The sequence below is a fragment of the Macrobrachium rosenbergii genome, chromosome 6 (genome assembly GCF_040412425.1).
Source record: "Macrobrachium rosenbergii isolate ZJJX-2024 chromosome 6, ASM4041242v1, whole genome shotgun sequence".
NCBI classification, from domain to species: domain Eukaryota; kingdom Metazoa; phylum Arthropoda; class Malacostraca; order Decapoda; family Palaemonidae; genus Macrobrachium; species Macrobrachium rosenbergii.
In genome coordinates, this window is record NC_089746.1 from 7056905 (window position 1) to 7073995 (window position 17091).

The 17091-nt window shown below is 39.5% G+C and overlaps 1 protein-coding gene and 1 pseudogene across 3 annotated transcripts in view; both read right to left on the minus strand.

The window, feature by feature from the left end:
- Kcmf1 (Potassium channel modulatory factor 1) overlaps positions 1–17091 on the minus strand; it is a 96207-nt gene that overhangs the window by 21089 nt on the left and 58027 nt on the right. For all 3 annotated transcript variants that reach the window (XM_067104800.1, XM_067104799.1, XM_067104801.1), the window contains exon 7: positions 9861–10153. In XM_067104800.1, the coding sequence (XP_066960901.1) occupies positions 9861–10153 (293 nt within the window). The remainder of the gene's footprint in view (positions 1–9860; positions 10154–17091) is intronic.
- On the minus strand, positions 7060–7179 carry LOC136839862 (5S ribosomal RNA; annotated as a pseudogene).

A 17091-nucleotide genomic window follows, 5' to 3' on the forward strand; every position in this document is an offset into this window, starting at 1 on the left:
ACCAATAGGTGGCAGCACACGCACTGTTTATATCTATAAATGTGGAATGCGGCGATCCGCTGTAGACGCATTTATAATATATTAACATTTTAATGAAAATATCGGTAATAACAACGTAGATATTGATTATAATACTAGCAGTAGTAATTATGGTGATGGTAAGTGTGATAATGATAAATAATTATAATAAACTTTGTTTTTAATAGGTTATTAGGATAACACCAAATTTTACACATCTACGTGACGTTTCATGTATAATTTCGCCAAAATTCTTAAATTTTGAGCCTACATTATGTACATAGGGCCGGGGGATTTTTAGGCCATTTTTTTGTTAAAAAGTCGTCTTATACGTCACAAATACGGTATGTATTTAATTCAAACCTATAAATAAACAAAAGTAAATAATACGTCATACGTGTAGCGATTGGCAATGCAAATGGCGGATAAGAAAATGTAAACAGACCAGACAGATGGTTTGAATGCGCATAATAAAAATGTTAAATACAGTAATAAAGTAAGTATTAATCAAGGAGTTCAAGCATGATAAGATTTCATATGCTAAACGTAAAAATAGGTACTATACATGCACATTTTTTGGATAATATAAAATGTATATATGTAGGCTAGTCATACTTAGGATATAATATATGATGGATAATATACGGTAGGTACAGAATACATGTACATATGTGGTTGGTCGACTTACGACGAGATCGACTTCCGACCGCTCTGTCAGAACCTAATGCCGTCGTAAGTCGACGACTACCTGTATAGGGCTAATACAATATTTCTCGTGATCCACAATGTTGTTTTAAAGACTTTTCCAAGATATCTCATCCTTTATCATAAGTTTGGCAGCGGTGTTTGCTGCAGGAAGTCGTGAGTTATCGACAATAACTTTTCTCTTTTTTTTGTGCACACGATGCGTCATTAGTAGCACTTCAGCGGCCATCACTGACCTTTGTTTTTTTGTTTTTATGTATATTTTAGCCTAATTAGCTAAGTTTGGTTGTGTTATTTATCATCTTAGACTATTCATATATTATATTATTGATTTATCATGTTGCTAACCCCTTGACTATTTTGTGGTACTCCGAGTAACCACTGATCCTGAGAGTTCATTCATGTTTTATATCTTCTTTTCACTTGTTTTAGGTAAACTTGGTCGTTTATTTGTAATCTTAGACTGTTTATACGTTATATTATTGATTTATTATGATGTTGTTGTGTCGTTTGTTAGTCTCTTGACCATTTTGTGCTGCATCAAGCATAATTTTTTCCGAGTATAATTTTTTTTTTATTTTACGGTAAATACCCACCATTTTACTAGTTCTCCAATGGTGACTTTTAGAATCTTCTGTATTTCTTCTTTTTGACTTTTTAGGAAAGTTTGATTGTTTCGTTTGTCATTTTAGACTGTTTATATTTTATGCTATTGATTTATTATGTTGCTGTCGTGTAATTTGTTAGTGTCTTGACTTTATTTATTATTTTTGCCCGACTTTATTTATTTATTTTAGCCCAGTTATGGCAAGTTATCATGACGACAGTGATACTGAAGAATCATTTACTGATCTTGAAAGTTCTAGCTCTGAAAACGGCGATTCAAGCTTGGATGATTCCAGGGACAACGACAGCAATACAGATACGGTAATGGATGAAACACAGTGGAGGAGAATCGCAGATTCTACTGCCCCTCCCCCTCTCGATTTCCATTCACAGGGACAACAGGTCTCAATATCCCAGGGAATAGTGAAGGTATGTCTCCTTTAGATTTTTTCCACATATTTTTCGATGACAAACTGATTGAACTTATTTGCACTGAAACCAATAGATTTGCTGAGCAATGCAATGCAGACCCAAATATATGGCATCCAGCAACTCCACCTGAACTCAGAGTTTTTTTGGCACTAAATACTTTGAAAGGAATTGTGAAGAAGCCTGAAGACTCCTTGTATTGGTCTAAAAATCCACATCTTAGAACCCAAATCTTTGCTGAAACTATGCCTTTCAAAAGATACAAGACAATTAGGCAATACCTTCACTTTTCTGATAATGAAGCATACAATGAAAATTTGCATCCTAATCTCAAATTGAGTAAGATATATCCTATTTACTTGCACTTACAAAATATATTTAGAACTGTCTACACCCCACAGAGATATTTCAATTGATGAGAGTCTTTTGCTTTATAAAGGAAGATTGGGATGGGTGCAATATATCCCACTGAAGAGATCAAGATTCAGCATAAAGTTCTTTATGTTATGTGAAGCGAGTACAGGTTATGTATGGAGGTTTTTTATTTATGTAGGTAAAGGAACACAATTCGACCAGGAGTTCAATGAATTGCCTAAATCCTTACAGGTTGTAATGACTTTATTGAAACCTCTTTTGAATAAAGGTTATTGCCTTGCAATAGACAATTATTACACCAGTCCTGAGTTAGTGGATATTTTGGTAAAATGTAGAACAGATTGCTATGATACTGTTAGAATAAATCGAAAAGACCTGCCAGTTTCATTGAAAACAGATAAGTTGAAGAAGGGGGAAATGTCTGCTTATCGTAGAGGTAAAGTTATGGCCATGAGATGGAAGGATAAAAAAGATGTTCTATTCTCCACAGTTTACAATAGTGATGAAATTGAAACTGAAAGTAGAAGAGGTATCAAAAAGAAGCCCAACGTTGTAGCAGATTATAACCATACAATGGATGGTGTGGATAAGCTGGATCAAAACTTGGCAAATTATCCTGTTCCCAGGAAAAGAACAAAAAAAAATATTACAAAAAAGTTTTCTTCCATCATCTAGATCTAGCCCTTTGGAATGCATATCAGTGTCACAAGATGAGTAATGAAAATTGCTGTTCATCTCTCAAACTCAGATTGGACATAACTGATTCAACTTTGAAGAAATATCATGCTGAAGTCCCCCAAACAAGACCAGGTAGACCATCTGTTTCAGCGAACCCTACCCGTTATTCAGGAAGGCATTTTCCAATTGACATTCCTCCTACACCCAAAAACAAATTTCCTACAAGGCAATGTGTTGTCTGTTCTACGAAGAGGGATAATAATGGAAAACCAATCAGACGAGTCTCGCCATATGTGCAAGATATGTGAAGTTAGTCTTTGTATAACCCCGTTTCAAAACATACCACACAAAATGATAGAGAAATATACTGGTTTATGTGAAGCAAAGAATGATATTTTAATGATAAAATAAAGTTTGTTCATACTTACCTGGCAGATATATATATAGCTGTATTCTCCAAGTCCCACAGAATTCCAAAACTCATGCACACGCAGTGGGGCCAGGTATGATTACTCATTCCGCCGCTGGGAGGCGGGTATCAGGAACTATTCCCCATTTTCTATTCAGATTTTCTAGTGCCACTGTCTCCTGAGGGGAGGAGGGTGGGTACTATGACAGTAGTATCTGCTGGTGGGCATGAACAAACTTTATTTTATCATTAAAATATCATTTTGTCTATAACTTACCTGTCAGATATATATATAGCTGAATCCCACCATTGGAGTGTGGAAGAGACAGAATAGGATTTAGGAACAAATCTATGTAGGCGATTGACGCCTCTTGGTTCCTTACTTGTTAGCATAGCTGACTTCGCGGATTACAGTCATCTGCCTGCTTCTGCTTTACATACAGTCTCCAGCAAGGTAGTGACCTATATAGCTGGTGAGTCTTAGATGATCTGTCCACGGGGCATGACCACAATGGACTAGATCATAAGACCATACTGTGAGAGCAAAAGGAGCAATGACCAACCACCTGACCGAGAGCATCAACAGGACCTGCCGAAGGGACGCCAGAACGGTGGGAAGCCCCCGTAACCAACTTACAGCTTTCGACATGCCCTCTCCCTGGTCCTGGGAGTCCGACAGAGGTCCAGGCCTATGTTAGCATAGCTGACTCGTGATTACTGTCACCCAAGCTCGTTTCTGCTTTACTAGAGTCTCCAGCAAGGTAGTGACCTATATAGCTGGTGAGTTCTAGATGATCTGTCCACGGGGGCGTGACCACAATGGGACTAGATCATAAGGCCATACTGTGAGGGCAAAAGGAGCAACGACCAACCACCTGACCTAGAGAGCGCGCCAACAGGTCCCTAGAGCCAACAGGTCCTGCTGAAGGACGCCAGATCGGGGAAGCCCCGCAACCCTCTCTGGTGCTTTCGATGCCCCTCTCCTGGTCCTGGGAGTCCGACAGAGGTCCAGGCCTAGAAGCGCTAGGGACCGATCTGGACGTAAAAACAAAATCAAGATTAAAACAGGCTCTCTAACCTCTAAAGGATAGATGAGTATCGCCTCGCCCGCAACACCGTGTCTGCAGTTTGGCTAACAGGTCCTGTCAAGGGACGCCAGATCGGTGGAAGCCCCCGTAACCCTCCTGTGGGTTTTCACTTGTCTTCCTGGTCCTGGGAGTCCGACAGAGGTCCAGGCTCAGAAGTGTTACATGGGCCATCTGGAGTGCGGAAACATATGGTCCTAGCGAATAGCAGCTCATGTCGCCTTCACGCCCCAAGTAAGTAATGTAGTTTAACACCAACTGTTTTCAGAAGGTGTACCCAGAAGATCGCAAAGGGACATGTTCTTCTGAAAGCCACCGAGGTTGCAATGGCTCTAACTGCGGAGCCTTAACATCAAAAGACTCAAGTCACTGTCTTGAACATCAGAAAGTGCGCTCTAAATGGTGAAGCTTTAAAAAGAACGCCAGTGCATTCTTTAGAAAGAGGCAACCGCCTTGACAGAGCACCACAGACCGTCCGAAGGATTCCTGACTTTCCCGAAGTCTTCTGCAAATAAAAATTTGAGAGCCCTGACAGGACACATGACTTTTTCTGGTTCATAAGTCCGCACTTCGCCATACTTAATCCTCGAAGGTCCTGGGCCAAGGGGTAGACGGGTTCTGCTAGTAAAGAACATACGGCTTAGAGAACATACTGCATTATGGCCTCTAAAACCTACATGATTATTGATAGCTTGAAGTTCACTAACTCTCTTCACGTAGAGCCAGAGCAGTTAGGAAAAACCTCCTTGTCACATTCTTGGAGACGCCGAAGAAAGAGGCTCAAGGTATTTTGATACAAAAATTTAGGATCGACATCCAGGTTCCAGGGAGGCGTCCTGGAATGAGGTACCTTGACAGTCTCAAAGGATCTCAAGAGATCGTGAAGATCCTTGTCGGCTGATAGTCTGAATGCAGTTAGACTCAGAGCGGGGAAGTTTTGAGGTACCTTTCGAAATGGGGCTGCCTGAGCAGATCTACCAAGGGACGTCCCCATAACCTCCACAGCTCCTGACATACTGCGAAGGGTCCACTGCCTGTAGCTGCCAGCTGTCGACCGAACCGCTACGATATCTCTCCACTCCTGCAACGAACCTCGCAAGGATCGTGATCCCCGCCGCATGGGCCCAAAGCAGGATTTCTTCGGCCAGGGCTTAACAGGGACCGAACGAAGTTCTCCCTGTTTCGAGGCATGCCAGGGCTGTGGAGTTGTCTGAATTTACTTGTACGACTCGCCTGACACTTGGCTCGACATGATTGAAGGCCAGCAGGATCGCCCCTAATTTCCTTGAGATTGATGTGCCAGACACCTGTTCCCCTCCAGGTGCTCGACACTTTCTCCTCCTAGTGTTGCTCCCCATCCCTCCCTGGGAGCGTAGGAAAACAACACCAGGTCGTGGGCCTGAAGGCATAGAGAAACCCCTTTCTGGCCATCCAGGGTCGCAGCCACTACTCAGGTGTGACACCTTGGAAAACGGGAGAGATCTTCAGGTCTCCTCAGATTCCCCTCCTTTTTGTCTATCCAGTTTCAGCCAGGAAAACTGAGCTGCCTGAGATGAAGTCTTCCTAGGAAACAAATCCTTCCTCCAGAGAGGAAATGATCCCCAGCAAACTCGTCCATTCCTCAATGAGCATATTTCCTTCCCTAGAAGGATGAGACTTTTTCTAAGCATTGCTACTGACGTTCTGGATGGAAAAGCTGAAAAGTTACTCGAATCCATCTGAATCCCCAGATAGACGCATGGACTGCGTTAGATCAGATGGGACTTTCTTCGCTCACTAGAAGTCCTAGGGACTTTGTCAACTCTTAAATTTGCATTCAGGTCCTCCAGACACCTTGACTGGTGAAGAGGATCGGATGAGCCAATCGCCAGGTAAAGCGAGATACTTAATACCCGCCTAGTGAAGCCATCTCGCCACATTTCTCATGATAATCGCGTGGGAAGATCATGGAGCTGTGCTTAGCCCGAAGCAAAGAGCGCCTGCATTGAAACACTCTGTCCCCTAGTACAAACCTCAAATACTTCCTCGACTGGGGACAAAGGGGAACGCAGTAAGCGGTCCTGAAACTACAGAGCCACTTCACCAATCTCCTGGTCTTAATGCCCTAAACGACTGGGACGCCTCCATCGCGGAACTTCTCCTTCACCATGAAGCGTTCAACTACTGACATCTAGACTGGTTCAATCCTCCCGACTGCTTCGAACTAGGAACAGTCGGTTGTAGAATCCTGGGGAGTCCAGCTCCAGGACTTGCCTTACGCTCTTACTCGAGCATTGTTCTAATAGCTCTAAAAGGATCTGTTGCTTCTTGATGGAATGAGGTGACCCACAGATCCCTGGGCGACGTGCACAGAAGTGAGAGTCGAGAAAAGGATCTTGTATCCTCTCTCTCGATAACTTCAAGCTCTCCAGGCTCCCGCAAACGAAAGAAGCCTGGCTCCTACAGGTGTCTGGAGGCGCTGCAAGTCACTTCCTGCCCTGCTTTCAGCGGGCCCGCCTGAAAAGACCTCTACCGGGAGTAAGATCTCGAGGAAGAAGCTCCTCCACGAAAGGGCTTCTGCTTCCTGGAGGTCTGACCCGACAACGACGTCAAAGGGACTGCCGGGCGTCTTGACGAGTGGGCCAAGAGGTCTTGAGTGGCCTTCTCCTTCAAGCTGGAGGAGAGATCCTGAACAAGACTGGGGAAGATGGTCAGGTAAACGGGAGAACAGCAAAGCCCTCTGCGACGGAGAAACTGACTTTGGTAAAAGTATGACGCCAAAGGCATCTGGTGTTCCTGCAGGCGTGTCACCCATCCGTACTGACCAGACCCAACGTTGCTTAACTTCGCTGATCGCACGAGAAGCGGTGCTTTCAACGTGGTATGGCCGTTGGCTGGTAGGGCCATAGGCTGTAAAGTTACAGTACAAGGCCCTCTTCTTCAAGAGGCCCATACAAAAGTGGGAAGCCAGTTCCTCCGAGCCATCTCTGACTGCCTTATCCATGCAGTTCAACACGCTGGACAGCTCCCAGGCAGATCGTAGTCGACTCAATCCTGACGCTTCAGAGACCCCAAACACCAGTCCAGAAAGTGTGAAGACCTCCATGGTTCGAAAGTCCTTTCAAATGGTGATCCGCTCTCCGACATAGTCCAGGACACTTTGGCAGCCGACAGGAGGGACCTTCTAGGCTACGACTGCTAGCGAAGTCTCCTGGGACGACAAGGAACTCTTGAGCCGACGTCCTCCCGGTCTTCTAATTACCTGCCTTGCCGCTCAGCCTGGACGGAGGCAGGGCAAAGAAGTTCAGCCTGGGTCTTCCATCCTCCATCCAGGTGTTAACCTTCTTGAAGGCCTCTGGGTCGCCAGAGACGGTCATCTTGACAAAAACCCCGGTGCTCTCTCCCTCGCCCAGGACGAAGCAAACTGCGAAGGAGGAGAGAGAGGGGCCGAGGGTTGAAACTTGTCGCCAAACAAGTCCTTAAGAAAAGCCGGCTAACACCTGGTAGTCCGTAAACGAGGAAGGGGGAGGCTGCTCAAGGACTGCAAGCTCCGACCACAAGAGACTTCTCCTCTTCAATGGGGAGAAACGAAGGCCTTGCGTCCAACACCCAGATGGGATCTACGTCATATCTTTGATTGCCTAGCCGCCACTGAGCAACCAAAGAGGCGCCCTCCCGAGAGTCCATCCGAGCGTCCTGCACGGCAGCAAGAGGAGCGTCCTGACGAGCAGCTACAGAAGCGTCCAGGATAGCTGCTGGCGGAGCGTCACGCTGCAGCAGAGCGTCACGATGGCGATCCAGCGAGCGGTGAGCATGACTGGGAGACGAAGCATGCTTGACAGAAAGGCCCCCCAGTCAATAAATTGTGAAATAGGCTACCTACTTGGGAAGTCTCAACTCCCGCTAGCCTACTTAGTACTAGAATTTGCCCGCCCATGTTAGGGCCGGTAGATATAAATCAGTCTCGTGAGGATAAAACCCATCCGCTGCTTTTTAACTAAAATTATGGAAGGTTATCTCCTCACCCTGACTAAAAACTAATGTTTGATACTCCACCTGAGTAAATTATGGTACTTTTAACGCGCATATAGTGCTACTTTTAACTCAAAGCTGCCGCTTATTTTTTTACTAGGAGGGCAGCCATTGCCTACGTGGACATCACTCTAGTCCTCGCTGCTCTCGGTAGACTATCTCCAAAAACAAACCTACTTCCTTTAATAACCCATAAGTGTTTGATTTTACTGTAATAACATAGTTACGACATAACTTTATTGACATATCCTCTTCAGCGCCCGCCTACGAGTCCGCTGACGCACTTTGATTGACCCAGCGTTACTATTGTTTCTTCTTTATTATCGCTTGACTCGCTCAATCTAAGCACCTCCGCAATAGATAATATTTTGTTAGCCATCTTCCAGATGCCAAAAGGAGCACTATTAGTGCGAGAATGAAATCCTGAACTAATAAATTAGCAGGGTGGGGAGGCAAAGTGTTTATCATTTATCAAGCAACTGCCCCTACACCCCATGCATATAAAGTGAGGATCTACCAAACTTTCGTAGCCTCACCTTTAACTTCATTCACACAACATACTCTGAAGCTAGCGCATAACTAGATCCACATCATCCAAAGAGCAATCAAAAGCAAATTCACAAAAGCGTATGCCAATCCACAATCCAAAGACAAACCAAAAGTCAAATAGAATACTTAAGTGGAAAATAACTAGTTTACTAAAATCCAAAGACGGAGGTGCTGCAACAGTTTGTTGACAGTACCGGCGACAGAAAGAAAATCTGAATAGAAAATGGGAATGAGCCTCTGACAATCACTTCCCAGCGCGGGAATGGTGATAACCACTCCGGCCCACTGCGTGTGCCACGAAGCTTCTTGGAATTCTGTCGGACTTCGGAGAATACAGCTATATATATATCTGACAGGTAAGTTGCATGAACAAAAAAAAAATTTTATGCAAATGATAAAAAATATAATTTTGTTTATCCTAAAGGAGAAAAAATTTGTTTTTTCAACTGAAGAGAAAAACTATTTTTTATATCCAAATTAAATGAAAAAATACTTTTGTTTCTCAAAATGAAGTGGAAAAATAAAAAGTTATCAAGCATCAATATGTATTTCATTCAATTCCTATTATCAAAATTACTAAAACAAAGCATACGAGATATCTCGTGATAGACCAAAATAGGTATAATTTGTACGAGATTAACTCGTTAATGGCCATAAAAAGGTCTCAAATTGAGCTTCTAAAAATTACTATTTTACATAAAATAATCACATTTTTCTATTGAAATCAAATTAGTATAGTATCTAAACAACTTATATTTTCATTTAATTAAATAGAATAATTGGATTCTTTTTGAAACATTATGTTGAAAAAATAGGTCCTTTAATGGGTTAAGTAGTTTTCACAAGGCACACATGTAATATTTTTACATAGAATGCAAGCAAGTAAAGATTCTTACTTCACAAAATCCTCATGGTGGCAAGCAGATTACTGGAAGAAATCTTGTTTAAATTCACTGAAAATATTACCAGTATTTTCAATACATTTATCAACTCACCTTGCCAGGAGGTATTGTGACTGAGGTTGAGAGTGCGAACTTGCATGTACTAGTAGAGGTGGTGGTTGATGATGAGCTGCTACAACATTCGGAGTGCTGCTTGAACTAAGATTGACCATAACACCACTGTGGCTTCCACTACCACCACCTGACCCACTAGCAGCAGTGCCACCCCCACCACTACCCCCTCCACTATTTCCACCACTGCCACCTGCTCCACTTCCAATGCCACTACTGCTGCTACTCCCACCTCTTCTAGGTAATCGTTCAAGTTGTTGTCGTAATCCTGCAGCCTGAAAGGAGACCTCCAATCAGCAACAGAAGGTATTTACTTTGGAATGTGCATTCCCATTAAACATCAAAACTGCAGTATTTTCTAAAATCCACCTTCATTTCCACATTTACAAAAACACAGTTTATCTACATACTGTATACTGAAACCAATAATGAAAACAAAAATTGAAGCACAACCAGTCTTCCAACACTACAAATAATTTGAGTTACCACCTGTCTTTTTACCTGCTATTACTGTAGTGCCATTGCAATACAACAACTGCAATACCTCAAGCAACTTTCAACTGCACAATTCACAACGGTGCCAGCTGTTTTCACTAAATAGTTTAAAATATACATTGGTAGTCATCTTTTTTTTTTAAATTGTCACACTTTATATAAAAAATGCACTGCCTTGCAAACAGTGTGATTTCTATTAGTAAGTCGAATTACTATAATATTTTCATATAGTTTACCCAGTCAAGCTGACACAATGTATGGCTGAGGAAATTTGACAGCTAAGTAGGAGTAAATGACAATGAAAAATAAAGACTGAAAAGCTGAGGCCAACAGGACGGTGCAAAGAATTCTTAGTACAGTTACGTACAGAAAAGCTAAGACTAAAGGGACAGTGCAGAGAATTTTTAGCACAGTCAACAGTGCAAGGCACTTCAGGTGGTAGCTTCCTAGAAGTATTCCTGCCTATTGCCCTTAGTCTATCTTATATAAATAAAGTACATTACTACCATCTTGAAAGTTCACTATCTAATGTCAGCTACCTTGTCATCTCTCAAATGACATTCTGCTACATTTTCCAATCTTTCAGGCTCACAATCTCTTCACACTCATCCTCGAATAGAAAGGAATCACAAAACAAAACAAACTAACATAAAGGGCATCAAAAGATTTGGGACAACATTCATACAGCTAACTAAGATCATGTGAAAGTAATGCCCATCATATCAATTCAACTTGTACAATTACCCTAAGCACCACACAATAATATCTAAGCTGAAACTGTCCTGGTTCCCGCAACTTTATTGTTCAAGAGACCTAACAGAAATGTTCATAAGTCAAAGCACCCTAAGTACACTAGAGATTCTTTACTGAGGGAGCCATCACTATGGCTCTCCTATTAGACTTGCTGTCGTCTACCTCCTCTACGGGTTTGTGCTAAAGAAAAAATTTTAAATTAACCTTGTATACCCTCAGTGAGAATACAAATACAGGCAGCCCCAGTTATATCATATGATATCAATATATATATATATATATATATATATATATATATATATATATATATATATATATATATATATATATATATATATATATATATATATATATATATATATATATATATATATATATATATATATATATATATATATATATATATATATATATATATATATATATATATATATATATATATATATATATACAGGCAGTCCCAGTTTATGACGGTTCCGATTTTATCAAATATATTCATCAGAAATTATATTCATCATCCGACGGAAGAAATATGGCCCCAAAAATGGCAGAATAATCATAATTTAGGTTTTTGATGTAAAACTCAATAATAATGCAGTTTACATCGTTTTCAATGCACCCAGAGCATTAAAGTAATAAATATATATATATATATATATATATATATATATGAATTTTATCTTTATTTATATATTCATCATGTTCCATATTTTTGTGATTCAGTTACATATACAAATATATATATATATATATATATATATATATATATATATATATATATATATATATATATATATATATATATATATATATATATATATATACACACACAGGCAGTCCCCGGTTTATGACGGGGTTCCGTTCTGATGCCGTGTCGTAAGCTGAAAGTCGTTGTAAACTGGAATAATCGTCGAAAATCATAAAAAAAACCTTACTTTTAATCCTTGAATATCCTTTGGGTTCTTGAAAATGATGTAACCTGCATTTTTATTGAGTCTTTTAAAAGTCATCCTAAACATTCATGCCCTTTTCCAGCCACAGAGAGAGAGAGAGAGAGAGAATGAATTACCATTACAACTTACATTCAGCCATTCTTGTGATGGCACAGGCAGAGAGAGAGAGAGAGAGAGAGAGAGAGAGAGAGAGAGAGAGAGGTTTATCTCTTTAATCTCTCGAGGAATGTTAATCCACTTCTCTTTACTGCACCTGACAACAACAAAATTTTTTTTTCTTTGTCTTCCTTTACTATGCATTTTTAAAATACTATGAACACACACACACACACACAAAGTGTTCATAGGTAAAGAGACTCAAATTAGCAGTATCTTTTTCTGAGAGAGTGAAGGGCTGAACTAGGTATCTATTTATAATATATCTATCCATTTCTCATTCTACCTTTTGAGAGAGAGAGAGAGAGAGAGAGAGAGAGAGAGAGAGAGAGAGAGAGAGAGAGAGAGAGAGAGAAGAATTAATCTTCTACCCTTGGTCAGAAATGCCAAGTAATTTGACATATTTGACAGTTCCACCCTCCCCCATAGCTTCAAAGCTTTGGGCAAAAGACAGGGTGTGTGATATTTCTTTGTTTGAAAATTGAAATAATTTACTTTAAAAATGCATAAATGTTGTAGTTACAGTATATTATTATTATTACTTAAATCTTATCGATATTTGAAAATTAGCACTTATTATTAGGTAAGTCATTTATCATACAAACGTGGTTATCCTCACCATCTCCCACAAATTTGTTGAAAAATTCTTGTGCCGTCATTCTCTCTCTCATCACAGAGAGAGAAAGAAATACTACTCACCCTCCTTTTAGTGTATGCAACGCCTGTGAGGTACAAGCTTTGTGGTTGGTTAAAATCCCACCCTTTCTGCCAATAACATGTCGTCAAGGAGGGCATGAGGGGGGGAGGAGGGGGTTGTTTAAGTTGTTATTGGCAGAAAGGTATGTATCGGCGCCAATACCCAATTATCGGCTCTGATAAGTGGAAATTGGCAATTTTTGGCAACAAAAATTGCCGATTTTCATCACTAGACAAGCCCCGTAAAACCGGATCGCCAATAACCGAGCCTGCTGATAACCGGGGACTGCCTGTATTGATTTTGTGAATAAAATAAATCTATAAACACCCTCATATGACTATAAAACATACCCATAAAACAATATAAAAGCACTGAGGAAGAAAAATATCTTTTAAAGCTTTATACATGACACCTAAAATTTTTTCAAACTTCTGGATCTGACTTCTAATGCATATTTGATTAATTTTATTAAGTAATTATTGCAAATCAATGGACTAAACACACTAAAATCCATTTTGCAGATAAGACATCCTCATACGCTGACCCAAAGACCTACTACAACACTATTAAAACTGGTATTGCCAAATGTTCAGGAACCTATTCTAACCAATGCGTACAGGAAAAACAAAGAGGAAGGGAAAAGTACGGGATCTAACCATTACAAATCCCTCCTTTTCAGGGGTGCACAAATCTACTTTAAATTCTATCAAACCCTAAATTTTACTCAAATAAAATCAGGGTACACATGGTTAGTAGAAAACAATAAACCAACAAGTTCTTAGTCATAGTTCATGCTTAAAAAACCTATTGATGAGAGAGAGAGAGAGAGAGAGAGAGAGAGAGAGAGAGAGAGAGAGAGAGAGAGAGAGAGAGAGAGAGAAAATTGTAATATGTGGTAATAGTATTTTCTTCACAATTTGTTAATTTATGATTTTTAATCATGAAACGCAGGCAAACAAAAATATCTATAAACCCGACAACTTGAGGAATAAAAATTTTAGTTTATTACATTTTTCAGTGCTTGTTTTGCTCTTGCAGACAGGTGATTTCTGTTAATAATGGAGGTTGAACATTTAAAATATTCTGCATTTAAATAAACTTATTTTCCACAATTCAAGGGCTGCAACTATTTTGCAAACCCGCAAGCTAATTGTTTAGATGCAATTTCTGGTAAATTCCTTCTAAATGCTTGCCAAACCTGTATTTGTTAAACCTCTTAATTAGCAGGTGTGGTTGTAAGTTTAGTAGCTTCGAATAAACTCTTATGCCTCGAATCTGCACATTCAGTAAACTATTCTAAAATACTGCTCTGAAATTCCCATTATTAAGTGTAACTGAAATGTACATTCCTTAAATTCACTGAATATATTTTTTAAAACTTTGCCAAAAATGGCTTAACTTTTAACTTTTTATAATATAGAGAAATACTTTACAAAGGTCTTCCTCCAAATTTCAGCTGCCAGACCAATTTGAAGTTTAAGCTCCCTTGATTATTGATGCAACCTGAAAATATACCAACATCACAAGGGGATTTCAACTATCAACTAATCTGTATATTTCTCCTTTTCACTTGCAAATTTTGCATGGTTATCCCATTGCTTTATCAGGAAGTGTAACTCCCTGTGAAGCAATGACATATAAACAGGACAAAAATATGAGAAGGTATTATGGCTAAAGACTACTCAGTTCTCAGCTATTAAGTCTATGTTAAGGAGAAAATAATTACCAGGTTATCTTGATCACCCTTGGACTTCCTTAGAGATTATTAATGGTAATTAGGCTTGATTATTCATGTTCCCTTCAACTGAAGTTGTAATAAGCCATGAATTTCCAACTTCAGGGACTTCAATTGGCAACTGCAGTACTCCAAAATTACAGAACAAATGGATGTGCCCACAATTCAAATTTCACTTCAAAGCAGGTTAAAGTGAGGATGATTTGATTGGAATTGCAAACTGTTACGAATAATGAAGTGGATGCAGAAGAAGGGAATATTTACCTTAACGTCTTCAACAGACCAGTCATACCATCAGTTTGTTGGTGGGTTATAGTAAAGATCGAAAAAGGAGGAAAAAGATTCTCAGATTTTTCTAAAGGATAGTTTGCAGGCTCTGACCAGCTAAGAGAAGGTGTCAAACATTTACACCCTGGTAATTCCAAGACCTTCAACTTCACAGACTTCAACCCTTCTGGTTGGTCAATAGTGCTAAGTACAGGTATTTTTCACAAGATATTTTAAATATTAAGACCATTAAGTCTTGATGGTTCTAAAGAGGCCCTTACGAACTCATGTGGGCTCCAGGATATCCTGACATCAAAGTTAATATAAGCTGATTCCCTCATAGCCAACGAAGAGGGCTCAAAGTTGCCCATAAAGATCTAAATTCTACCAGAAACAACAGAAGAGCATTAGCAAGAACATTCAAATCTTAAGCTTCTAACATGAATGCTAAAGACTAACTTCATTATAATAAAAATGCAGAAACGGGTAGAGTAATTCAAATGAAGATCTTTTCATTAGTATATAAAATGTGAAGGGTGGCTCAAGCTGGTAGCAAACCCTGAACTGCTTCAAGACACTGCCCAACAGTTAGCCAGACATCTCCTAGGAACTGCAAACAATACAGATTTCTCAGTGTATAAACAATCTGAATAAGAAAGCCTTCATTCTACTTCCGTATTAGTGATCATAGGACGTATATGCTAAGATGTAAAAAGCACCTCCTTCAGAGTGTAACTTTAAGTCACAAGGCAGCATTCAACCTCTTGGCTCATCACACTGTTTCACTATAAACCATCTAGTCCAGCAGGTTCCAGACCACCCTCGTCATGACTTGAGCAATGCCTTTGTCTAATAAACTGACACACCAACACTAACAAGACAGCTGTGAAAAAGACAAGTAAAGCAATGGTTCATCCTTATAACAACACACCAAGTACTATAGTCTTTTGCATGTGTTCTCGTACATGCAGTACTGGAAAATATCTCAGTACCAGCCAATAAAATTTCAGGCACTCAATGACCAGACTTTAAATGGCTGAAACACCACTACCAGGTATTCAAAAGTTTCTTGTGACTTACTTTCATTACTTTCAAATTAAAAATTCAATTGTGGTACGCATTACTTGAGCTACTTTTGTGCATCCATATTTACTTGAGCTACTTTTGTGCATCCATACATGTAAGTACTGTGTGCACCTCTTACGCAGGTAAAAATCCTGTACATGACATATGGGGCACACACTGTTCAGTAAAAAATACAGATTATCACTTTGTAAATAAAAAAAACTTTCTTCATCTTAATACTCATCAAACCTAATGTTATTCACTTTACAAAATATGAAAAAGTAACTGTGTTCCTTGCACATTTTTTTAAGTATTATCATGTAGAAATCTGACATTCTGGATACTATACAAAACAAAGTACTCCAACACACGTGTAATTACAGCCTCAGAAAAACTGGATTACTATTCTTAATGGTACCCTCGTGATTACTATTCTTAATGGTACCCTCGTGATTCAACAAAGTTCCTTAGAAGAATTAAGAAACAGCCATCTTTTTGCTTGTTAAAAGTTAATTTTCCCCAAAATAAAAGATATGATTATAAAGAAAGGGGAACATTGTAAAATCTGTAAAGACAATTTAAGAAACTGACAAAAAAAACTGATACATAAAGTATGAAGGTCGCATGAACTTGAATGAAATTGCTAAAAAGAAGCAAGATTATGCGAGAAATGAAGAAAGTTCTTTCCTTCAGGTAGCTCCTTATGTGCAACAAAATGTATATATTTACTGTGTATGCACCTCATTTACATGCATGAGTTTATACGCACAACAACCTACCCATTATCTCTATTTGGACTTACATTGTCCAAACAAATTATACCTATATTTTCTGATGTGTTTTGCATTTGTATATGAAAGCAACTTGAGTACCTTGTATTACCAAGCAATACCTACACAAGTGCAATATCACCTACATATACTGATTTCAAACAAAAACCTACATATACTGATTTCAAACACAAGTCTATAAATACCCAAACCAGCACTTCATTACATAAGAAGGGGAGGGAGGGGGTTCTGTTTTTTATATTTTTGTTTTTCAAAAAGCTCAAACATTTGGCAAAGGGATGATAAAAAACCATGAACTCGT